At 38.7% G+C, this 26,783-nt stretch overlaps 1 protein-coding gene across 2 annotated transcripts in view; it reads right to left on the bottom strand.

Moving 5' to 3' along the window:
• srgap1b (SLIT-ROBO Rho GTPase activating protein 1b) overlaps positions 1-26,224 on the bottom strand; it is a 34,422-nt gene extending 8,198 nt beyond the window's left edge. For both annotated transcript variants that reach the window (XM_077234929.1, XM_077234928.1), the window contains exons 1-15: positions 25,977-26,224; positions 14,340-14,535; positions 11,559-11,721; positions 10,958-11,020; positions 8,449-8,628; positions 6,669-6,797; positions 4,771-4,992; positions 4,235-4,336; positions 2,642-2,839; positions 2,067-2,151; positions 770-797; positions 576-606; positions 429-489; positions 248-325; positions 33-167 (exon numbers count right to left, since the gene is read on the bottom strand). In XM_077234929.1, the coding sequence (XP_077091044.1) occupies positions 33-167; positions 248-325; positions 429-489; positions 576-606; positions 770-797; positions 2,067-2,151; positions 2,642-2,839; positions 4,235-4,336; positions 4,771-4,992; positions 6,669-6,797; positions 8,449-8,628; positions 10,958-11,020; positions 11,559-11,721; positions 14,340-14,535; positions 25,977-26,043 (1,738 nt within the window). In that variant the 5' untranslated portion in view covers positions 26,044-26,224. The remainder of the gene's footprint in view (positions 1-32; positions 168-247; positions 326-428; positions 490-575; positions 607-769; positions 798-2,066; positions 2,152-2,641; positions 2,840-4,234; positions 4,337-4,770; positions 4,993-6,668; positions 6,798-8,448; positions 8,629-10,957; positions 11,021-11,558; positions 11,722-14,339; positions 14,536-25,976) is intronic.
• Positions 26,225-26,783: the final 559 nt, after the last annotated feature.

The following is a 26,783-nucleotide window of genomic DNA, read 5'->3' on the forward strand; positions in this document are numbered from 1 at the left end:
AAATATGAACGCAGGGGAAAACGTGCACTCACGGACGCAGGCGATGAGATCGTTGAACTTCTCCTTAGGGAAAAGCGGGTTGTCCAGGTTGCGGAAGTACATTTTCAACACGCCCGCTACTGAGTTAATGTCATGGTTATTCTCTTCGTCAGTCAAGGGGTCGTTGCCTGGGAAACAGTCATAAAGGTGAGAGTGTATCCATAGATGTGTATTATGTGGAGATGATCTGATGACTGTGTTCACAAACCTCGTTCGAAAGAGTTCTTGATGTCATTGACTTCCACCTGTGACCCTGAAACCCTGAAAATACCCTGGTGTTGCAGCCCTGAAAAAAATTTAATAATAATCACAACATGGATGCATACAGTATATGTGTGTTTGATGGATTCAATTTTTGCATTATTCATCAGATTATACACATTCCTCACCATATAGATTAATAAAGCGAATGCAGCTTTCTACAATCAGAGGGATGGCCTTCCCAGTGTCCTGTGTGCAGATAAAAACATCCCAAAAATCACAAAGAAGCCCACGGAAGTTAATGTGAAACCTGCGTGCTGGTAAAAGGCTGTTACCTGGTGCCTACTGTGGGAGTTTCGACGGCGGCTGAGTGGAAAAAAAAAGAGTGAGAGACAACTGAAACCAGTTTTAGCATTCAAAAAGGTCACGAGAACCTTTACAAATATCACGAGGACCTTGTGATTCAGAGCAGTAGATGTAAAAAGGGCATGAAAAAGAAGGTCAGACACATAGATGATGAGATATATACCTGGTTGTCATGATGTCTGATCTGTATCCTGCGGACATAGATATTATATTAGACGACATTTCACTTATCACAAACTGAACACCTTTAAAATCTCAAATAATGGCACTTTCTCTTCATGATGTTATTTAAAATGGTGAACAGATTATTTATTTATGGTTTTATTCAGATGGATCCTTTTTATATAAATCCGACTAGTGTGAATGGTAAAACAATACACATTTTATGGCAAATGTTAAATCGATACAATTTATTTCTATGACTTGCTATTTTGACATGTAAAACTGCATATACTGTACTCTTTAAATACATATTCAGTGCTGGGTAGATTATTTACAATTTGTAGTCAGTTACTGATTCCAAATTACATGTCAAAAATTGTAGTTAGCAACATAATCCATTACATTATACATTTAAGGAAATGTAATCGGACTGTGGACTTAATTAGGGCAGTGGTTCCCAAACTGGGGTACGTGAGGTGACAGAAGGGGTACGCAAACATAATTCTGAGATTTGGGTTCATTTCATTCCACCGTGCCTTGAAATAAAATGCAAAATATAAAAACAGGAAAATGGTAGTGCCGCAAAAAGTCAAATACATGACATCCATTCAATTTACCTCATCTTTTGAGGTCTGAACTGACTGCATCCACACAAGCAGCGTGCATATGATAGGTTATTATATTGTCGGTATTGTTTGCTCTAATTTGCAACAAAATAATAAAAAGCCACAGAAGAACTAAGTGAACGAATCTCCGACTTTGAACGAATCGGAAGAGTCAATGATTCAATGACACATTAATGAATACAGCCACTTACTTTGTAAATGAATGAATGAATGAATGAATGAATGAATGAATGAACTGTGTGAGTGCAGTCTAATTGAAAGAGATGCAGAATTATGATAAATGCCTCAGGTGATACGCCACTCTAAAGAAATTTGGGAATCACTGAATTGAACTGAAACCCTATTGTTTATGTTACGATTTTTATTATAATTATTCTGCAATAAAACTGATCAGGCAGACCATACCATAAGGAATAGATACTTGAATCTTGGTCAGATGGTAATAGTCTTGCTCGGACAAATCGGTCAATAAGGGGCGCTACAGCGATCAAAAACGCAAAATCAATCATGTACCGTTTGTCGTAGACTCAAGTGTCTTATATCATTGGAATCCTTGGCTTAAGATGAACAATTTTTTTTTGTAATTATTATTACTATTATTATTAGTAGTAGTAGTAATAGTATACAATAATAAATACAATTGTATTATAATACATTGAGAAAAGTGCTCACCTTCAGCTATGCTTCTCTTCAGCATGTCGTGTTTGGCTTGCAGTTTAGCGATAAGATTACTGCCTTCCAGATACTCCTTCAGTTTCTGCAGCCAAACACATTCACACAGTCAATAATAATCCAGTTACACTGGAAATTAATGATCTAATTAGTCCTGGTCATCCTTCAGTAGCCATAAAATAAATTTAAAGATACTGGCGTTGCTTTAGGCTAAAACAAGTCCATTGATCCGGGGGTAACAATGCTACAAAACTAGAGTGAACAGATCAACGACTGTAAAGTGTGAAGCAAGGAGGATAAATACTGTGTCTGGGCTCTGTGTCTGATATGAGTACATATCTTATTAAACACTATCCCCGGTTTCACAGACAAGTTTTAAGTCTAGTCCTAGACTAAAATGCATGTTTGAGCTGTTTTAACTGGACGTAACTTGCACCGGCAGAAGCACAACAGTAATATGTTTTTTCTAAGACATGTTTGTAAAAGCTACTTAAATGCCCTAATTAATCGAAACCAGACAGGGATATTTCCAAAACAGGCTCTGTCTGAAGGATTGTGTGTGAGCCAGCCTTTACTGTGAAATAGAAGAGCTCTGTTTCCTGCTGGTTGGCGCGTCTCTTGGCCAGGCTGGGTTTGCTGAGGTAAGTGTCTGATACACTGGATTTGACCGACTCAGTGGAGCGACTGTGCTGGAAGCTCTCGGACACGTCGTAGTCCTCCATATTCACCATGTCCTGGATAGTGCTGAGAGTGGCCTCCGACGTCTTTTTCACCTTCAGAGGGAACATAGAGAGTTGTAGAAGCGGTGGCGCCATACATACTATTGTATTGAATGATTAGCACATTTTATTCATTTTAATCCAACACCTTATTTTTAGGTTCACACCTTCTTTTCATATTTCACAAGTTGTCAAAATACAGGTGTAAATGGGGTCCAAAACATTTTACATACTCTATAAGGAGCATTTTCCTGCCTGATCAAACCCTTACATTTATGTAAGCTAATGTATTCTATTCACAGTATGTTGACTTAGTGTTGTTAAATAATGTTAAGAGTTAATTTAGATGATACCAAATTTAGGATTGCTTTTTTCAGAGGATATCTAAAATAATTTGCAGTGAGATTCAAATTTGTAAATCTATTTAGCAATAATGTTTTCCCCACACAGTGACATTCTACTCTTTAAAAGATTGGTGTCAGTATTTTTTTTTCTTTTTTGAAATAAATTAATGCTTTTTATTCGACAAGGCTGCATTAAATTAATCAAATGTAACAAAAGATTTTTATTTCAAAGAACTGCTGTTCTTTTGAACTTTTTTTATTCATCAAAGAATCCTGAGAAAAAGTATCATGGTTCCACAAACATATGAAGCCACACAACTGTTTTCAGCATTGATAATAATAATAAATGTTTCTTGAACAGCAAATCATCATAAATCAAATCAAATCACATTTATTTATATAGCACGTTTAAAAACAACACACGTTGGCCAAAGTGCTTTACATATAGCCCAGCACATACAATCTAAGATTGTAATAATTACTGTTATGTTTGATCAAATATATTAGTATTATCAAGTTAAACCAACCAAGCTAATAGTACATTAGTTGTGCTTGTTGTTTTGTGACAATCACACACTGTAATCAGTAATTGGTCCATAGCCATCTAGAGAAGCAGGGATAGAGGAATATCTCTCACACACACACACACACACACACACACACACACACACACACACACACACACACACACACACACACACACACACACACACACACACACACACACACACACACACACACACACACACCTCTACAGTCGAAACTCACTGCAGTAATACAGCGTTCATCAGCACTTCTGCTCTGTCCTTCACATGCTGAGAACTGCAGGAAACAGCTGGCCTGCCAACAACCAGCGATAAACAACACGCACTCCAACAGAGACGGAGTAGATGGAAACAATATGTATGAATGTGCCTGTAGTTGTGAAGAAGTGTGCTGGTATGCATATATAGTGCCTGATGACAAAGAGAGAAGGAACGAGAGAGGGGAAAGGAGAAATGGAGGAGGTGTGTACGCCTGTCATCTCATTCTTTATCCTCAGTGGGGGAACCGCAGCTGCGTGTGTGTGTGTGTGTGTGTGTGTGTGTGTGTGTGTGTGTCTCACCTCCTCGTTTTCGATCTTCAGTGTAGAGAGGCGCGACTGCAGCTGCTGGAACCGGAGAAGGAGTTCGGCTTGCACCTGCGGCAGTGCTGTGATTTGACTCACCTGAAATATCAACATGCATAAATACACACATTACAGAAACCACTCGGTAGAACAAACAAGTCATTTGATCTTTTTATAAATATTATTTTGGCCTTTTGGAAATTTTCAAGGACATGGATGGTAAAGAAAGTATAATATAATATATTATGTAATTATAATTTAATGTATATTTTTTTTCTCTCTTCACATTTAGATAAATCCGCAGTTTATGATCCAATCAATCACAGGACAGTCAAAATCAATTAGAATAAACACTTTTATGTTTGTAGATAAAATCTTTTTTTTTTTTTTGTTCAGCCAAATTATGAAGATATAAAAGGACAGTAAGAGTCACTGCAATAGCAACCCTTCATTCCTTTCCTACACAGAAGAGTATAGCCTAATGATTTTGTGTGTGAATGCAAATATGCAGTGGACACTAGGTGGCGTGTGACCTGGTCTCCCATGTGTGGCTGAAAGTTGAAGCGTGCAGGAGGGGTGAACGCTGTGGGGTGAGTCTCCATAAAGCGTTGCCGGTCACTACCGGGGTCCAGCCCCTCCACAGCCCCCTCCAAAATATCCAGGCCCTCGTGCCGAGAGGTTTCCATGCTATATTCTGCCGACAAGTAGGTCCGCAACGCCCGGCTCAGGCCCGCATGATAGCCGAGGTCACAACACTGTTAAAACACAGATACATGCAATGCAACCGATTTTCATAGAGAAAAGAACATGAATAGTGTGGATTTGTGTAGAGCTGTCACTCAAAACCGATTATGATGGATAAAACATTACCTTAAAAAGCTTATCTAGAAATTATCCTCCACGGCTTCTGTTCTCGGGGTTAATTTGAAGGGTTTTCCTACAGGCTTTTACCGTATTTCGCCTACCAACCCCACACAATCTCTCTCTCTTTTAGCCACCCACGGACACAGATTCTCCCGCTGTCTTTTATCTCAGTGTGTGCAGGTTTGACCTCTGTGAAGGTCAGTGAGACGCAGCGCTCCGATCGGCCAGATACTGCTGACCACGATCAGCCTGCTGCAAACTCTAATGAGCAAAACAACACACACAGCAAACCGAGGAGCAGGGACGGCCCTCTCTGAACCATTGAGGAATCTCCTGGCCTCACGGTGCACTAGATTGAGTGTGCAAGATACTCAATAGTATCCAATAGATTAGTATGCATTAGATGTATAGTTTGCAGATTTTCTGATGAACTGCAACAGTTGCGGAAATAATCAGTGTAGCCTACAACTAAAGCACACAAAATGGGACACTCTATCCCACAATGCAATGCACACAAATTGACCTTCCATTTTCAGAGTGATGAATTAATCGAAAAATCACCTGCAATTTAGTGTATATCTCAATGTATACTGCAGAATATACTGTGTGTGCATATGTAGTATATAATATGGCATATTCATATATACAGTATACTGTATATAGTGCGGTATACAGTATTTAATATATATACAGTTGGTATATACAGTATGGCATATGTTGGAGTCTAATAAAAATATACTCTGTGTGTGTTCTATAAAACAAATGATGGATAGATCAAATGATGGATGAATTCATAGAACAATATACAGATAGAACGAGAGATAGATTGATAGAATGACAAAACGATAGATAGAATGACAGTTGAATGGATTAACAAAGTGGTATACAGTATAATATGGCATAAACTATGTGTATAAATAGTGTGCTGTATATATGGTGCATACTATGTGTATATATACAGTGTGATATACATTATGTTGATGTACTAAGGTCATGTGACAATGTAGAATGTTTATCACTGCATACTATCTTTAAAATAATTTCAGGACAGTATATAGGCCAATTCACACCGCACCGACAGACGGCAACAGACACTTCGTCAGGTTTTGTCGGATCAGTGTGTTACCCCTGTCGGAGCTTGTTTCGCCGACAGACTGAACATGCTGGATCTGAATATCTGAGAAGTGACGTGCTGTAATCAGGTGACTGTGGCGTTGGTCTGCGTATGTCAGTACAGTGTGAATTGTCCTTATACTGTGCAGTAAGCAGTAACTAGCATGCTAGTATTCCCTTCCAAACATGGCCTGTTACAGAATGTGCTAATGTGTGCTTGTAATTAAAGGCTTAATCTCCATCCCATCCTGCCTGTTACGGGGTGCGTTTGTCTCTAATTAAAGGCAGTGGAGGCTGCCTTAATTAGTGATTATTAATCAGGACTATAATTCATTACTGTGCTTGATGAAAAAGCAAATAAACGCAAGCATAACACTATGCCCTTCATGCAGTGGCAATTTCCTGCCGTGGATTCACAGTCTGCGCAAGCGGCGACACATAATCAGATACTCACGTCGATCAAATGCGACAGGTCGTGGATGTAATATTTAAACAGAGAAGCGTTCGTGGCCTCCAGAGTCAGGAGATACTCGTTCCGAGCTTTCATAACCTTCAGTTTGTTCTCTGAATACTTGGCTTGGCGCTGGGGGGAAAAAAAGAGAAAGACAGAGAGGTTAAGGAGAGAGAAGGAAAAAATGTTGAGTAAGTGCTATATCTCCATCAAGTCAAGAAGATAAAATGTTTTTATTGACGGAGGGACTATCGACTAACTTGTTTCTAGTGCCAGTATGTTCGCAGTGAGGCTTGGCTTACGTCTGCTTCTCTGTGAATGTAATTGCTCCTTTAATTAAAGTCCCTGACTGTTGGTAAAACCCACAGATCTTTTAAAGCAACATTATCATTCATTCAAGCAAGGATCCTGAACATTCAAGTCCTTTATCAACAGTACAGAGCTATAATATCAATATAGTAGCAGTTTAAAGTATTATTTTAAATTTGCATTCAATTTGAATTTGGGGTGCGTTTCCGGCCCCCAAAATGTTTAACCACAGTGTTTAAACATATACATTAATGATATATATAAACCAAACGGTTTTATGCTGCTGCAATGCCTCGGAAATATGCTTGCTGTACACTGTTGACTCTGTCCATCGGGATATCCTGTCCGCCTATTCTGTCCAATCCTGTAACCATTGCTCATTCTAACCTCTCTTCCCCCCTTGTGAAATAAGAGGAAAATGAATGCAGTATGAAACTGTAGTGAACATACAGTGTGCCATGGGGAGCATGTGCTGAATGAATGCTCTGAAGAGAGACTCCTGCTCTATTTACACAATCTGACATTATAGTCACCTGGGTTAGTTTACTGTATACTGATGTGGAAACTGTGAAATAACCATTTTGTGTCCTAACCATGGTTTTCAAATACAGAATGGTGTGCAAAATGGCCGCTCTCCTTTGCTATTTTTTCTCTCCCTAGTGAACATTTCTATAAATATGTTCCGCTTGCACATGCTGTAGCTGGTTTGATTTCAAAATTATAGATTAAAGCATTGGCATTAAAATGTATTTCAGCTCAACCACATTAAAAAAAAGAAAAAATTAAATAAACCAAGCAATCCTCAGTAAATCGTCAGAAGCAACATTATAATGAAGCATCAATTCACCTAAACCAATAAGACCAACAAAATAGGCTCGTTTTTCGGTTGGTTGTCCATAAATCAGAAATTATTCCCTCATAATGTCCCCCAAATTACTCCAGAACTCAGTTCACAGTATTTCATCAAGACAAATGAACTTTGCTCTCTATTTCTGGAAACACATCTGGCACATTAAAATTCAAGGAATCTTATTTGCATAGTGGATAATACGCTCTTAGATTGCAAACAACAAAACTCGTTTTCAATTTATTTTGATGGTCCCAAACACATTCTGTTGACTATAAGTAGCATTGCACTTACATGTGTACTAACTCTCTAGAGTGTTAGTAGAGTATTAGTATACTGGTAGGGTTAGGGTTAGAATAAGTTGACATTAGTTATTATTAGTTACTTAGTCAGTAAAATGTCTGTTGGAGGACCTTCACAATAAAGAGTTAGCAGATATTAAGCAGACAGTCTACTAATACTCTAATGAGAGTTAGTTCACTTCTAGTTAAGTTACTTATAGTCAACAGAAAGATCAAAAAGGACGAACAAAATAAAGTGTTACCCAAATCTCATACAAGGTATAACAAATAAAGACCCCTTTAACAACAACAGAAAAATGCAAAAAGCCAAAGACTTGGAACACACCTTCTCTTTCATCTTCTGAATCTTGCGAGCAGCGTTGCGCCGTTGGTGTCGATCTTCGGTGCGCAGACTGAAGACGGCCTCTCCGCCTCGGCCTTGTCGTTCGCCCTGCCTCTCGGCCTCCTTCAGCTTATTCTCTGCACTTAGAGTCTCAGTGTGATACATGTGGTACGTCTTCATCACCTGCAGGGGGCAGAGCAGCCAGGGAACTACATTACCCACAATCCCTCAGAAGAATGCAACCCTTCCTATAGAATGCCACAGTCAGATTCCGGCAGTAAAAACATTCAGTTTCTCCATAGGGAAACTGATTTTTAACTTATAAACCTTTAAAGACAGACTTGGTTTTTGATGGCATTTGCTTCTGTTAAGGCCAGTTAGCCCACATTATTTCAACTTATTTCAACAGCTGAAACCATGGTGAAAAACTACATTACCCATGATGCTGTACAGAAAATTTCATCAATCAGTCATGACAAGCAAAATGCACCAAGAGCTATTTAGCTCCACCCACTCCCATAAAACCAACTAAAATACTTAAATATTTGTATGCATATTTTGCAACTAACTTAAAATGTATTGTTAATATATAATCAATATTTTTAAATGAGTAGTTTTATATTTCTCCATCATTTTTAATTAGAATATGTAGTTTGCAATGCTTCATGGGATTGTAGTTCTTTCCCTCACTAAAGCCGTTAAGTACACAGTCTTGTCCAATTTTCAAATACTTTTTTGCTTCGAAATCAAAGTTTGTGATGTTATTATGATTCACCTCGTAGCTGGTTGATTTGGTTCATGGATTATAACACTTTAACAAAGACTTTTAAAATCCCTATGGGCGAAATGAAGGGAAAAAATACTCCCGGAACCAACACAGTGTTGCACTCTATTGAGCTAATCTTCATACATGTCATGCATGTTCGTAATGGAGGGACTGCAATCTGACAGGATTTTGTATTTATGTTTGTTGTCTTTCCAGTAATATTTCACAAATTGCATCTTTCTTTTATTCTGACTGTGTTAACATTTGGGGAATTCATGCAGACATGCAATTGTATTTTGGGCAGTGGTGGATCAAAATGATTTTTGCAGAAAATGCCAAGACTAAAAAAAACCACTGCTTGCTACATGCTAAATCATGCAACATGCTCCCCGCTCCACTCTCGTACTCTGATGTAAATCCATCTCAACAAGGACGCAAAACTGCTTACATGAGAGTTGCAGTGAGGTGGAAACTTCCTGAACTCTGAGTACTTTGGTTTAGAGAATTCATCTCATTTTTAGTGTGCGTTCCTTATGTTAGTGGTAAGCTCAGCTGACAGACCTAACGTTTGCTGCTTGTTTTTGTTTTATCAAGGTTATTTATGCAAGAGCTTCTGGCTTTTAAGACTTCAGGCCTGTCAGACAAGCTTATATTCAGGTCAAATATTCACAACTGCACATAAAAACAATTACAGAGAAGTAAAATTTCTATTTTAGGTGCTGGTTAACATGGAGAGTGCCCATCAATTTTCAATATTTTTCCATACCATATTTTCTAATTGCATCCTTATTAATCTTATCGTGAATTATTAATCAAAGCATTTTTTTAGTGTGTAATGTTGCTGTTTGAGCATGAAAAAGGTCTGCAAAGTTACAGTCACTCTAAAGGAAGTTATTCTCTATATCAGAGCACACCGTTTCTGAACTCCCTGAAACGCCTCCATTGTAGTCTTGAGTTTTCTTCCAGGAATAAACACGTCACAATATTATACATTTAAATAATTGCCGCCCAAGGAATACAGAAAAAAGGGGCGGGGCCTGGTTGAGTTAGTTAGTAGTGTGTTGAAACTTCCGGTTATGGTAAGGGGAGTGACATTTCCCAAACACACTCTAAGTGGTTGACCAATCACAACACACTGGTCCAGCCAACCAATCAGAGGACATTGCTTTTTGAAAGGAGTGGCTTTATAAAGACAGGAACTAAACAGACTAAACTAAATGTTTTTTGAACATTCAAGTATTAAATCATTCTTTGCTTTCTTTTTTGAGCCAATCAGCTGAGCTGTGCAGGTAAATGTCATGCGACTGATCACTCTGGAGATGCACGAAAATTACATCACAGCTCAAGATAGTAGCTACTGATATCCGTTCCTGTGATACCATCACTTAAAATCAGTTGGGTAAAATATCCCATATAAGTCAATTTCATGCTGGTCTTTCCAACAACTACAGAATCGGGTAAAACTAAACAACAGCAGAAGTTGCAGACAAAAGGAAAATTGCCGTCACAAGGCGAAGAGTAATGCAGAAATGCTAGATTTAGTACATGTAAGATAGATGAAACCGATGCGGTCGAGTTCCGGAAGAAGGCGGGTGAGAGACAGAGAGTGTCAGTGATAGAAGAGGCGAATTATATATTGATGGAATGATAAAATGTGAGAGAGAAAAGCACCAGCAAAGTGAGGGGATGAAAAAGTAATCCAAAAAGAGATTGAGCGGATGATGAGAGCGAATGAGACAAGCTCACCGTGTAGAGTTCGTTAAGAATCTTCATCAGGTCTTCTTGCAGCTGGAAAATGATCTCTTTGCTCTGTGGGCAAAAAAAGAAAAGAAAAAGAAAAAACACAAGGTGGGTTATAATGGACAGAGAAGAAGGGCCGAGCTGGGTCAAAGTCAGATATACAGCCAAGAAATTGCTTGCTTTGTCAATTCTGAACTAACACAATAGATCAAAACAACTCAAATGTCCACTTAATGGACAGTGTGAACGTAGCCCTTTTCTAATCTACATTAGTGCCGGTCTACTAAATTGTTGTTGTGCAGAGAAAGAAATTCAGTTCCTATAAATAAAACACAACTGTGTTGGATTCTACAGAGACAAAGACTGAATAATGAATGGTGAATCCAATCCACATAAAATAAAATCACAATTATACTCATGCACACAGCTGTCCGAATTACTAAAGAGGAAGTTCATATTTTTTTATCCAAATGACAAATGTACTTTAATTATCAAGAGATTTTCATCTCCCATGAGTACTTTCAATGAATGCATATTTTTTCCACCTTTCATTTTGATGTAATTATACGTGCACCCCATCACATTATAGTACTGACAGGGACCTCACCTTCTTGAGCAGACGCATGTTGTCCTCGCTGACATGCGTGAAGCGTGTGATGACGTTGTTGAGGTAAAGGTCGCTGAGTGTGGCGTGGTCCTTACTCTCTCTCCTCACCTGGTTCAGCAGCAGATACCAGCAGTTCACGGGGGAAAGGAGGTTCTGGTCCTTCCTGCAAGCCATGAAAATGTGCGTTTTTAAGATGTCGATGGAAAAATAATCAAACGTAATACTCATGAAAATACAAATACAAGAAAATAAAACTCAAATATATATATCTCTGTTATCAAGTGTTTGTCATCCGCAAGTAATTCAAGTGAATAATTTGAAATACATCTAATTATTTATATATTCTCAAAACCTGCTAAGGGGTAATAATGGAACAACAGTTTTAAAAAGTGATTTTTCCCCATTGTTTCCAACAGAACCATTTTCATGGGTTTAAATAAAGGATCTTTGTTATAAGAGACAATAAAAACAACTTTGTGCATCAAAACCACTCCTTTCATGGTAAAAAATGAACTTTATTTTCAAAAGCCAACGTATTTGCATCAGAATCATTGCATCTGAATGTAACATTTTCTGAGTTACATGTAATTTATTTAAGCCACGACATAAACTTGTCAAATTTTCCAATAAAAATGTTTTACGTGATTTGTTACATCTAAGATTTTTGACTCTAGTTTTCTAAAATTAAACTTTTCTGAAATGTTTTGCTTGAAAAGAGTGATTGTATTACCTTATAAAAATATTTGCGATTGGTTTGTTTTATACAGTAATAGAACAGATTCATATATTAAGTGACCTACTACATGTTAAAATATTATATCAAGCTCTTAAAACACAAGCTCTTGGTGATCTTAAAAGTGAATATGTTCATTTCTGCTGTAAGACTCTCTGGGTGGCCCGGAGGTTTGCTGTATGCGCTGTTTTTGTGAGTGCTGCTCTGTGGCTTTTTTCAAGCAGTCATCCAAATCCACTAATGAACCATTCCTTATTTATTCTCCAAATTTATTCACCAAAATGTTCAGGCTTCGGTGAAGATTTCAACTGCAGTTAACTGAATAGACTGAATAGTTTGCCCTTAATTCCTGGATAATTCTTTCCAGGAATCAGGGTGTTAAGGAAATGAACCACAACCCTTAAAATCCATATAAATGAGCTGCAGCTGAACACCAAATAGAGTTATCATAAAATCTTCATTATGAATGACCAAGTGAATATATCAACATACTGTACAAGCCACTGATGACCAGTTATTCCTCTGAATCTCATTCAATGTCAAAATTTTATCATCAAATTTGCCCATAATATATTTGATGAGTTCACAAACTGAATAATAAACTCTTAAGGCACACTAAAATGTCTAAATGTATTTGCATTAGATAATAAAATATAATTTTCAAGACAACACAAATATACACTTCAAACTTTCAAACACTTAAAAAAAAAAAAAAAAAAAATATATATATATATATATATATATATATATATATATTAGGTTTCCAAAAAGGGTTTGAAAGAACACTCATCAAGACAGTAAAACGGTAACGTTGAAAGTTTTATTACGATAGTTTTATTTTCAATGCTAATACATTTTAAAATATAATTTACTCCTATGATTCAAAGCTGAATTTTCAGCATCATTACTCCAGTCTTGTGTCACATGATCCTACAGAAATCATTGTAAAGCTGATTTGCTGCTCAAGAAACATTTCATAATATTAGCAATTATCAATGTTAAAAACAGTTGTGTCGATTAATATTTTTGTGGAAGCCATTATATATTTTTCAGGACTCTTTGATGAACAAAGTTCAAAAGAACTGCATTTATTTAAAATATTTTGTAACATTATACATGTTATACATGTCTTGACTGTCACTTAATGCATCCTTGCTGAATAAAAGTGTTAATTTCTTTAAATAGAATCAATCTTTCTGACCCTAAACTTTTGAACGGTAGACTTTTATATGCATGTATAACTACGTTTTAAAATCGCATAGCATTTTTGACTGCAAATTGCTCATTTATTTCGGAGAGTGAGGAATGGCTTATAACCACCTGCCAAGGTGAGGTAAAAGACGCCATTTTGTTTCATACACTTGATCTTCTATAGTGGTAATGGCTGTAGAGAAAAGACAATGGGAAGCCATTTTGGACCAAAGAGGCGAATGTCTTCAGCAGCCAGTGACTAATCACAAAGCTCAGCAGGCATCTGACGGGACAGCCCCATGAGGACCAGAACACTAACAGTGCCCAGCATGAAGGGGGGAAAATGCAACAGAAGAGAAACTGTAAAACTCTCCTTCTCTTTCTCACCCATCCCTCATCACTCTATTTTCCCAGCAGAGTGTTATCTGCATTAATGAGACAGCAAATAGACAGATGCCTGCACACACACACACACACACACACACACACACACACACACACACACACACACACACACACACACACACACACACACACACACACACACACACACACACACACACACAGTAATCGCCTCTCCTCTGCCATCTCTGATTTTTCAAGCATGAAGTTGCGGAGCATCATGGGTAAAATATTCCAGACGTCACCCTAATCCACTACAAACGCCAGTCAAACAAAACGGGGCGAGAGAAATCATTTGAAGGTGAACGAAACTGATTCGCCACTGATCCGGCTTAAGAAAACGAATCTTTAATCATTTATGTGCATTCCCATCGTGGCACACACACAGACACACACAGACACAAACACAGACACACACACAGACACACACACACACACATACAATCTCCACTCACTTGTATTGTTGGTGGTCCTTGGTGCTGCGGGTTTTGGCCATGAAGCGTTCGGCAAGCTTCTCCAAGTTGCGTGAATATTCACTCTCGATCTCTGCTTTTTTCCTGAAGAAATCCTGCAGGTCCTGGAGGAGCTGAACCCGCATGTCCGTCTGCTGCTCCAGACATTTCTGCTGCTCCACTAACTGAGACCGTATCTCTACTCACACACACACACACACACACACACACACACACACAAAATTATGTTAGCTAATTAACAACGGCCTTTTAAAATGACAGTGTTTCATACTTAATGACAGCTGCAGTGTAACTGACATCACATGACACGTTCGGGAGCGACTTGAACACAATGTGGCCACTGATGGGTGAAGTTGTGCTCTCTGAACCAGAGGTTTTCCTCCTAACAAGGCGGTCTGGATTCTTCCTTAACAACACACTGGTTATCACACTCACTGCCGTTGCCAAGACAACAGGTAGTGGAGTGGAGTATCCCATGAGGATTAGCGTGTGTGTTTAATGGGAGGAGGTATTCAGTATTCTCCATCCTAGTTCTCATCTCCACTTCTCCTCAAACTCCTCCTTTTCCTTAAAGGAATAGTTCACTCGTAATTAAAAACCTGGCTTCATTTACTCGCCCTCATGTCCTTCCAAACCCAACACTCTTTTCCATATAAAGGCAGTGGATAGTGACTTCCTTTGACTTATTTCAAAACAGAAGCAAATGTATCATAAAAGTTCTAATTCTTCTGAAGCAATGTTATTTTTGTATTACTTGCATACTATTAAAGTACTTATTTTTATATTAGCTTTCATTTTATGTTCAGGTTTTGATTTTATGTGCTTTTGACATTTTTATTAGTAAAAAAAAATAGTCTTAGTTTTTATTTATTTCTAGTGTTTCTTTTAGGCTCTTTCAGGTCTTTTAGTGCTTTATATTAAGCTTATTTCAGTCAGTTGCCAGGGCAGCATTTCTCATTTTCATTAGAAAAATGAGTTAATTTAGTTAATGACGATAACCCTGTTCTGAAGACATACGATAGCTTTGTGTGAGGAATAGTCTAAAATCTAAGCCTTTATTTACTGATAATCTAAGATCGAAAAAATTATTCTTGTGTTGAGTACCTGATCAATCTATTTATTGAAAAGTTCCATAGACTCATAAGAACGATTCAGATTATCACTATTTCTCGCATTATAGGCCTGTGTAACTCAAGAGGCTCGCGAGAACCCTTCTGAAACCTAAAATGACAAATGGGACAACCCAAGATCTCATGGACTTAACGTATACGGGCACTGTATACGCTAGCCATTGTTAGTCCACAAGACCGAAAGTACATATGAAGTGTGCCATTTGGGACAGGGGCTCTAGCGACTGACGCTAGCAACTGCGGTCTTTAGCATTCTCGCTAGAGCTGCTCGGAGCGAGTAGAGTAGGACCAGTTACATTTGGTAGTAGGACCGGTTACCTTTGGTGCCATGACCCGGATGGGAGTGAGGTTTAGGGGTTGAGTGTAATGGACGTAGTTCACTAAGAGCTGTGTGTGTAAACCGCACTCCCCTGATCTCAAGAAGCGCACCAGCGACTGATACTAGATGCTGCCTTTAGAGTCCTTATCAGCACGCGCACCTTCTACACCGGTTCGAATACCGCTACAAATACCGCTCGAAACTTGTTGAGTAAAACCATTTACATCGGCATGGGATGGATTTTTCAATCCCGCAAGATTATGTACCACTCCCGTCCGCTTCCGCCACATATATGTTCGATTTTATCCCTCTCCCGCCTGAAACTCACGTTTTGTCCCGTTGAGGTCTACGCTGATTTTTCAGTCCAGGTCCGGTTAGATTCTGTCTCATAGCAGTGTTTATTGGCTATTTTTTTTCCAATTTACACACGACACTTCAGTGACAGAATTTTTTCATATTTTGCGGGAGCCCACGAGTCATTTCTTTCACCCGTACGAAGCCTCTAAAGGGAAAAAAATGAGACGGGAGAAAAAATAATAAGTCATTTTTGAATTCTCCCGCAAATGTTTTGCATTCCCCGTTCGCTCGCAAAACCTTTTAAGCTCTCTGCGAGTGAACACAAAGTTTCTCGAGGAACGCAAAAGTTTTCCGAGGGCATAATAGTTTATTGGGGAATGGAAAACATTTGCAAGAGAACGTAAATGCACTGACAAATAATTTTTCCTCCATCTCATATTTTTTTCCTGCAGGGGCTCCGTACTCCCGCTCCCCGTCCACATATCAGTATATTCCCTCACGCACCCAGCAATTCAAAACTAGAAAAAGAAGGACAGATTTTCAGTGAATTACGCTTTAAATTCGTGTACTGTATGCTGCTCAGACAAAGCTATCGTATGGCCTGTAATATAAGCGCATTGGTCATATGCACCATTTGGACTGTTTTTGCATCCTTTTTGAAGCTTAAAAATATTCAGTGCCTTTTAATTGTAATTGCTTGGAAAGTGTAAGACAGCCATACGGTTTTGAAACAGGGCCATAACCACCGCAAAAATCCCCTTAGGGCATCCTCCCGAAATATTCAGGCCGCCGTGGCTTTTTAAATGGTTATTCTTAAATTTTATACCTCCAATATTGAATCTGCCTGGATTTTAAACACCATGAGGATGAGTAAATAATGACAAATTTCATTTTCAGATGAACTATTTCTTTAATTACTGCTTTTAAAAATAACACTCCCTTGTTCCCCTTCACCAGCTCGCTCTCTCCCTCCTTTTCTTCACCCTCACACTTTTCCCCCTCTCTTTCTTTCTCCACAGACCAACTGTTTAATGTCACACTGCCTCTCCAGCTCGAAATAACAGATGAGACAGCAGGCTTGGCGTGAGCTCTGTGTGGGTGGGTGTGTGTGTGTAGGAGAGGGGAGGGACTGTGAGAATTGGAGACGTGTGTGTGTGTGTGTGTGTGTGTGTGTGTGTGTGTGCATCAGTGATGGTGGCATGGTGAGCAAGGTGACTCTTTTGATACAATATAAGAAATGCCTATAATCCAGCAGAGAATCAGAGGTGATTTATAAAAATAAATGTGGTAAATGAAATGCCACTGCCTGGTAGAAAGTGATGCATGAGTACTTAATTTTCCCTAAAGCTTAAGTGTGCGTTTTTTTAAAAACTTCTTTAATATGCAACGACAACTACACTGGTTCTATACAGAACCTTAAAGGGTTATGAATTGATAAATCAAATGTTTTGTCATTTAAGAAGTCAATGTATTATAAAAAATATACAGTGAGTTTCAGAACTCAAGACTTCATCGTTAGCCCAAAAAACGCTTTTATTAGAACCAAGCAAAAAAACAAAAAAAACAACTCGTTTCGGATTTTGTCACATCATTACATCATAGTGTGACAAAAGACAAACCTCTGCAGAAGAAGATCAACGCGTACTTCTACTTCATTGCCTCTTTAGCCCCGCCCACCGATTCAAGCATGTCATGTACAGACGCAAACAAAGGAGAGAGATGCCTCTGAGGATTACAAGACGTTTTGCATTGCCAAGTTGTGGAAAAACACTGCCATTCTTGTGATCCTAACATTAAGAATGCGTGGATGAACTTCATTTTTTTTGCGAAGTTCCAGTCAGATCGCGTCAATGAGACCGTTTGTACACTTCATGTTTCTGCCGATTGGTTTTATATAAGACACTTTTTTTGAGAGACTGAAAATAAAAGATGCCAACTTAGATTTGACAGTAATGTATATTCTTCTAATTTACTGTACACTCAAAAAAAATGAACGAGGAAGGTTATGCACTTTACATAATATATTTATATTTATTTTACTTATAATAATTGTGTTTTTTGACTTGAAATGTTTTTTTCTATTAAGGTCCACATAATTATGTCTCAACTTAACAGTACAAAATCCTAACGCATTGTCTAAACACAAACCATTTATGTTAAGTAAAAAATTCTTACATCCAGAGGGTGGCAGTATAGGGTAGCAGTAATGGCGCCAACTGCCATTTTGCCCTAACTTAATTTGATTGTGTTCAATCTGCTTAAATATATGTAAAATTTAAGTTTACTTAATCCGTTTGTGTTGGATTACATGAATGATTTGTGTTGCATTAACTGAAACCGGGCGGTGCTTGTTAGTTCCCAGCATGCCTTTTCATATGGTTGAATTAAGAGAGAATAAATGTTAGAATTAAGTGTTATTTTATACTTTTTTGAGAAAATGAGAAAAGGGGAAGACTTGATAGTGTGTAATTGTGTTTAATGTTCAATTACAGTGGTATTATTAGAATCATTTAAATTACAGTGGGTTACCATTGTGGAGAAGAGTGGAGCATTTTGTTTGTCTGTGGACTGATTTAGTTATTTTCTATTGCTTTTGTTGAAGGAGCATGTAAATCTTAACATTTAAGATGCTAACATGTGCTACTGCAATCAAATAGCTAGCTATAGTATATCAATTTAATTATGTGTCACTAAAATAAATGAAATATTAATGAATGAATGAATATAAAAATTCCCTGAATCATGTCAGGAAACCTTTAAAATTCCTTTGAGACTACTTTAATTGGGTCGCTTAAAATGACTTAATTGCATGATTTTGAAGTTAAGTTTTTGTTTAACGTAACCCAGTTATGTGGAACCGGTTGACATAAAAAAGTTAATTAAAGCAAACAAATTAATTTTTTGAGTATATATATATATATACACAGACATATACATATGCATTAATATACATATATACATACTAGTATACAAGTAGTATGTACACGTGTGTGTGTGTGTGTGTGTGTGTGTGTGTGTGTGTGTGTGTGTGTGTGTGTGTGTGTGTGTGTGTGTGTGTGTGTGTGTGTGTGTGTGTGTGTGTTTGTGTGTGTGTGTGTGTGTGTGTGTGTATAACCTATTAACCTGCCATGTGAGCAGAGATCCTAATCTTGAAATGGCCAAATGGACAATTGCATGCAGTCTTTTACTGGTCCAGCTGCTGCCGACAATGCTGTTCTCAAGAACATCTGACGGGAGAAAACATCCGTCTGCAAGGGAGCGCATCCTCACATCCCCTGCCTACACTCATGTTGTGCTATGCTCATCTGTCATCTGGACAATGTGCATTCAGAGTGTCCATGCAGGTTTCCAACCAGTTACCAACAGCTGACTAGCAAAAACCAGCTTGAAACAACTGCAGAACTGGAAGTGAATTGAAATGGCATCAAAACTACAAATAAATAGACAGTGACTCATTTCCACATGCCTTTGAAGCACAAAACAGGCAGACAGTGGTAATTAAAACAATATAAAAGCATTGTTTGTCCATATGGTTGGAGCCGAAAAACATAAAATTCCCATCATGCTGTGTTTGTGGGGATGTGGATATGAACATTTAGCAAGATGAAAAATTAAACTATATAACAAACTTGCTGGCCAACAAGTGTAACTTTGTTCCACTCACTACTATAAAAATAATCGCCATTTATAATTTTTTTCACAAGTTGCTGTCTATCTCATATTTGACCTTTGAACTTGTGACCGCGGTGAGAATGTCTGATACCCTGCGGCATGTGCCCGACCCAGACTGTTTCCATGGCAACAAGGCTTCTGCTCAGCAACCTGAGAGCGTGAGGAGTGCGCAGGCATGCTGTACAGCAGCACTGCACATATTCATATGATCTATAAAAATGGGAACTCAAACCACAATAGCACCAAAATACACATGTATGCCCTCCACAAAAATAAAAATACCCTATTTATGAGGTAGAAAGGGAACTCAAATTTTTATTCCCTAAAAAACCACATACGTCACCATGCTAAATGCTATTCTCCCACTTCCCAATTATTTTCCATTTCTGCTTAGACTTCTAATCTGCATCTCATCCTCTCTCTATCACGCTCTCTTCTATTTATCTAAAGCAAATTTACTTCAAGCTTTTTCCTTTAGCCTTTACTTTTCGCTCCCTGTCCTCTCAGTCTAAAAAAACACATAATCTGCAGGAATGTAAAGGCAGTTAAAACAACAAATCGACTTTCTGAGACATCGCCTGCTTGTGTACTGCTTGTGTATATATATGTATATATGTGTGTAATGTATATATTATTATATTTATTTTTATATATTGCTTGTCTCTCTGTGTGTGAGTTCTGTACATACATATATTTTGACTTCCATTGATGTTATATCAGGTTACTGATATTTTCTGTGGCCTAACCAAACCCCTACCCCTACCCAAACCTACCCATCACAGAAACTTGTGCAAAACACTGGTTTTAAATAAAAACTAGATTTTATAAAACTTTTTTACTAGTGTGGACCAGTAAAATGTCCTCAGTTGTCATAATATTTCACTATATAAGTCGGGACATTTGGCCCTCACAATTATAGCCAAACCTGTACACATATATTTACACACAGATGGAATGAAAGTTTTTACATAAAAAGTGTCAAGGAGAAGTCAAGATTAGGTGAGGCTTTATGCAGTACACAAGACACAACAAATGTAATCAAGAACATACGGATCCAAGGTCAGGAGATACGAACAGCTGAAGAGTGTGTGTAAGGACTAAACAGACAGACAATGACTCAACTACACGCCAGACTTACTGTAATTGAGCGTAGTCACGCATTATTTCATTCAACACAAATTAAAATTAGGTTATGAGGGCTAGACAGGCAAAACAGCAAAACATCTTTCAAACTAAATATTTTATTTTGCATGATTTTAAACATGTCTACCCTGAGTCCTGGCTAAGCTCCATTAGCACATCTCAGTTGTTTTAAACGGCAATAAGACTAGATAATCTGTAAAACAAGCTTTCAGCTTTAAACCCAAGAGTAAAGGCAAAGACAGGCTTCAAGACCCACAATCCTTAGTGTAAGTACTGCAGTACATGTGGTCCTCTCCGCCGTGGTCTTAAATAGATTACTGGATCGATATCTATACTTGATTAATGAGACTTACAGGGCTCCTATTATAAATACATGCAGTGGGTGGCTGGGAAATCTGTCTGGTCTCGAGTCTGATACAAAGAATTCAGTTTTGACCAAATTAGCTATTTGTTCACTGTCTATTCTTAAACAGAGGAAGTGAGGCCATATGTGGTTTCCAATCATTATTTTTAAACATGACAAGGGCTGAGATGGGTATATGAGAATGGGACGATACTACACACACAACTCACTATAAACGTGTACACACGTAGTGGACATCTGGTCTTTGTCCACCTCTCAGCATTTGCCATCACCTTACTTGTATTACAATACCACATGCAAATTTATTTCGCTATCTAAATGAGGACGTTTCATAGGCTGTCTCTGAAATCGCAAACTCCATTTGATGAAGACTGCACTTCTCGACCATTAATAATGTATGTTCTGGTTTTGTGTACTACGAAAATAATCAGGACATACTACATCATGTTGAAATTGTCATGTAACCTACAGTAGACGACAGTCTTGTTGCTATTTTATAACGTTCACAAATATGACGATCCCTCAACAAGTTTAATCAAAAGCACACTTTAAAGTCTTGGCAGAAGCAATATATCGTCCGAGGGGGTTTTGGACATGCTACTAATTGGAATGTACAGCTTTTTGCAAACTAGGCCAACACTTTTTGCAAAGGGTTTGCACAGTGACCCATCTTTGGCTTTGTTAACACCTATTAACTCTTAAACGCATGAATGTTTCACCAACCATTATTAAATATTTGGGTCTTTAGTGACCCGGATCTATATCTAACACCGATGGATCTCTACCTGTGGCGATAATATAAAACTCTCCTGATATTAGAGTAACAATAACAGATATGTTAAATATGTTAATATTTAACATATCTGTATGTTAATACAGATATGTTTAATATGTTAATTACAAATATGTTTCATATCATCATCACTGTCCTCGTCAGAGCTCATTTCCCAGTACATTCAGCATCTGGCTCATATTCGCCATCTCAAATATATTCTCAAAACTATCGGTTTCAACATCTTCAAAATCATTATTTTGATCGCTGACAGCTTCTTTACCAGATCCAACATCAAGGGACAGTGACACTAATATTTGATTGCGTTCAGTACTTGCTCTGAGCCACACAAGACACAAGAAGTGCATTTTCCCATTTTCGAACTGACACCATTGGCATATGTAGCAACAAAGATGGCTAAATACAACAGATTTTATTAAAAGACCCAGCAATCTCTGTGTATTGGACTGGATTGGATCAGCAACATAAAAATCATACCCACAGCAACATAAAAATCATACCCAATTCGAAAATAATACAAGGGTTAAAGGAGCAGAACATTTCCCATGATTTCATATTATAATTTCATAACTTAAAATGTGACGTAGCGGGAAAAAAAAAGAGTAGGTATTGTTTCTGTGAATGTATAGTGAATTTCTGAAAAATCGGAAATATAATACATAACATACTTCTTTCATTTGTACAACCCTTTTTATGTCACTTTGCATTCCCTCTGAACATTTATTAAAGAGATGTTTGGACTCTAAACTAACAGATGAAATGTCTTGTAGCGGATTGGATCCCCTGAGCTGCAATAAATCTGATTCATACAATCTCTCTAGGCAGAGGAAGTACACCAGCGAGTCAGTCTGCGGCCTCGGACGATGAGGGGTGTGTGTGTGTGTGTGTGTGTGTGTGTGTGTGTGTGTGTGTGTGTGTGTGTGTGTGTGTGTGTGTGTGTGTGTGTGTGTTTGTGTGTGTGTGTGTGTGTGTGTGTGTGTGTGTGTGGCTGGACTGGACGGAAGCCAGAAGTGCAACCCAACATCAAATCTCATGAGAAAAACAGACTAAAACGTACTATTATGGCAATGTCACACTATAAGACATCAATTTGTTTTCTCCATCTTTGTGCATTTTCTTTGACCCTTGAATGAGAACACACTGTGCACATGCACACACATGCTATAGCTATCAGTGGATGATATGAGGGTGGGGTTTACGGTAGTGTTTCTGGTCGCATGCATGTGTAAAGATTTTGTACAACACAAGCTCCCAACAGGACAGAAAAAGCCACTCGCTCGAGTGCCGTTTCTTGCTGATGAAGCAAAAATACTTTGTGTAATGCACACACGCACACAACACACACACACACACACTCACTTTGAATTAACATAAATGTGTAGTTCAGTGTGTGTGTGTGTGTGTGTGTGTGTGTGTGTGTGTGTGTGTGTGTGTGTGTGTGTGTGTGTGTGTGTGTGCGCGTGTGCGTGTGTGTGTGTGTGTGTGTGCGCGTGCGCGTGTGCGTGTGTGTGTGTGTGTGTGTGTGTGTGTGTGCAGGTATAGTCAAGGTCATGTGCCTCGCTTTCCTTCTAACTTCCTCCCTCAGAGAAAACCATTTCCTGTGCGGAAGCTGACAAACTCTAGAAGGACTTTTTTTCATGGGATAAAAATTCAAACAAGCATACACTGACAAAAATGGCATACAAACAAATTTTACTAATTAGTCAATTTCACAATTAATTCCAAAGAAACATTAAATTAGAATGGAAAATCTGAAGTAGAAAGACAAATAGTATAGTCTTGTAAAACATACTCCAATAATCAAAAATCATTTTTTTCAGTGTTTTTACACATAGTACACAAACAAATGCTGGGTTGTTTCAACCCATGTTTTAGTCAAATATGTTCAAAATTTTAATTTGGGTTTGTCCATATTTGCCCCAAACACGTATTCAAATAAAACAACCCAACATTTTTTAGAGTTCAAGCATTTAAACATGACACTTTTTAAACATTAAAAGAAAATTAAGCATGTGTGCAAATAAGTGTGTCTGTTACTGTATGTATGAGAATAGTAGCGGTCCCTTCTGACCGTCAATCACTCATCTGTCTCAATCCATCCTCAGTCACACTACTGTATGCCACACACACTGCCGAACGTGCGGTCCATACTAAACAGCACTGCTGCGGCAGGAGGATTCCCTGATCTTGCTCCCTGACACACACACGCACACGCACACACAGAGCCAGATACCCATCGCTTCCCCATTGGACATTCACACACAGACTGGTGGTTGAGTATCCATGGAAACATGTACAATGCAGCAAGAGCCTGTTGAAAAAGGAGTGTACCCAAGCACACATTTGACAACCGGGAGACGTCCATATGTTGGGAGAGTGAGCACAAACGCAGCGGCCCTGATACTACACCAATTTATCAGCATGCCTTGCCTTGCCTAGAGACCACCCTCACTCTCCCCACCATTGGCCAATAGCAGCTGAAACAGCAACTCAGCTCCTTACATTTAAATATGGTGCTTCATTTTCCAGATTTTTTCTAAAACATTTTCCCATTTTATGATCTAAACGAGCCATACACCTTCACCTGACTACAGTGGGAGCACTGGTTGCCATGGAGCCCCCCCCCCCTCTCTCCCTCTCCCTCTTTCCTTCCATCTCATCGATTACACACTGTTAAACGAGTGCGCGTGCAATAACGCCTGCCCTGCTGTAAAGGAAAACAAATCAAGCAGGGTGCATTTTATATACCATTATGTTGATTTTGCATCTCTTGAATCAAAAGAAGCCTGTATATGTTGTACCTCCCTCACTTATGCTGGAAATCTACCTTAGGCTTGTTTTGGAACATGGTTGCTGGTTTCTAGATAGTCCAAGCTGGTGAAATAGCCACCTAGAGCTGGGATGTCCAACTGGTAGCTAGTTTTTTCAGCTGGTAGTCAACCATCTAACATGGTTCAAAAACCATGTTGATCACCTTGAAATGCTGGTTGACCAGTAACCACATTTCATACACTATCTGGACCATCTTAAGCTTGTATGAACAGCTGGTTGCTGTTTTTTTTTATTAACTGGCCATGTTTCAAAAATAATCTTAACCACTGTCTAATTTGGTTGACCACCTACCACGCTGCAACCAACTCAACTTCCTTTAGCTGGTAAAAGCAGCTGATGACTCGTTTCTAGTTTGGCTAATCAAAGCTGGTCATTAACTGGTTGACCAGTGACCACCATCTTGAGCTGGCATGACCAGCTGGTAGATGGCGTTTAGCTGCTAGTTAGTTAGTAAACCATCTAACATGGTTCAAAAACCATGTTGATCAGCCTGAGATGGTTTCTAACTGGTTGACCAGTAAGCACATCTGGACCACATTGAGCTTGTATGAACAGCTGGTTGCTGGTTTCTTATTAGATGGTCAAGCAGCAGCTACAATGTTTCAAAAAAACCATCTTAACCACCTTTGGTGTCTAGCTGGTAATAATTTGGTTGATCAGTTACCATGTTGCAAAAACTAATCAACCCCCTTTAGCTGGTAAAAGCGGACAACTGGTTTCTAGTTAGGTTTATCCATTAGCTGTTTGACCAGTATGTTCTCAACACCATCTTGACCAGGTATGACCAGCTGGTCAAAGATGGTTTACTAGTTCTAACCAGCAAAATAATGCTAGAAACCAGTTAACATGTTTGTAAACACAACCCCCAGCTTAACATGGATTTTCCAGCAGAATTAAGTGGTTTAATATGCTTTGAAAAACAATTAAAATTAAATGGGAAGCCATAATCCAAATGAAAGGCATTATGAAATCTTATTTGGCAATTATGTTAACGCATGCACAGGGTTCGTATTAGGTGCATCAGATGAAAGACCGTCTCCAGGTACCCATCAGGTGCGAGTGTTCTTACCTTTCACTTGGCTCTCATACTCCGTAATGATTTCCTTTTCCTTTTTGCTCTTGATCGTGTTAGACATGACGCCTGTGTAGTCCAGATCCGTTGGTTCCTTCTGTCTGAAACCTTTCTGCTTCTCCGAGACGCGTCCCTACTGTGCCCGATGCGTCATATCTAACCACAGGTTCAGTGCGTGATCCGGCAGCAGGAAACTGTAGTCCGTAAAGCAAAGCGATGACATTCAACCATGCACATCAATGATTATTAGACCTGCATAGACAAAAGACCCCTGAAAAGTGGCACGTGAACCACGGGGACGCGTCGTTACAGCCGCATATCCAGACGCGCAAGAACGATTGGAGATGCAAGTGGCCGCATCAATATTACGCACAGGTTGAGTGCGCACGCGATTAACAGAACAGATACGCGCGTCTAGAGGTGACAGGGACTGTAACTCATCTAAACTCACTCTAAGGTGTGAGAGTATCTGATTGTGTATGCAAAAAATTCGTTAGGTATGCGTGTTTCTCATGCGCGCGCTCATCACGCTACTGTCAATTGGTGGGCGGGTTGGGGCGTGAGTGTGTGCGTGCGTGCAATTGCCAACACATAAAATTAACAGTCACATTTCAGGAACCCTCAAATGCAGTTTTTTACAGTCCTGGACCTTGAGTGCCCAAGTTCTGAACATTTTGGATGGTTCACTCATTTAACACACCTGATTTGTATTATCGGCTTATTAGTAGATGCTACAAGACCTGAACTGGGTGTGTCAGATAACGGAGAAATCCAAAATGCTGGATTGAGAATCACGGGACTAGA

The sequence above is a fragment of the Siphateles boraxobius genome, unplaced genomic scaffold, assembly GCF_051911475.1.
Source record: "Siphateles boraxobius isolate OS27281-9 unplaced genomic scaffold, OSU_SipBor_1 19, whole genome shotgun sequence".
Classification (NCBI taxonomy): domain Eukaryota; kingdom Metazoa; phylum Chordata; class Actinopteri; order Cypriniformes; family Leuciscidae; genus Siphateles; species Siphateles boraxobius.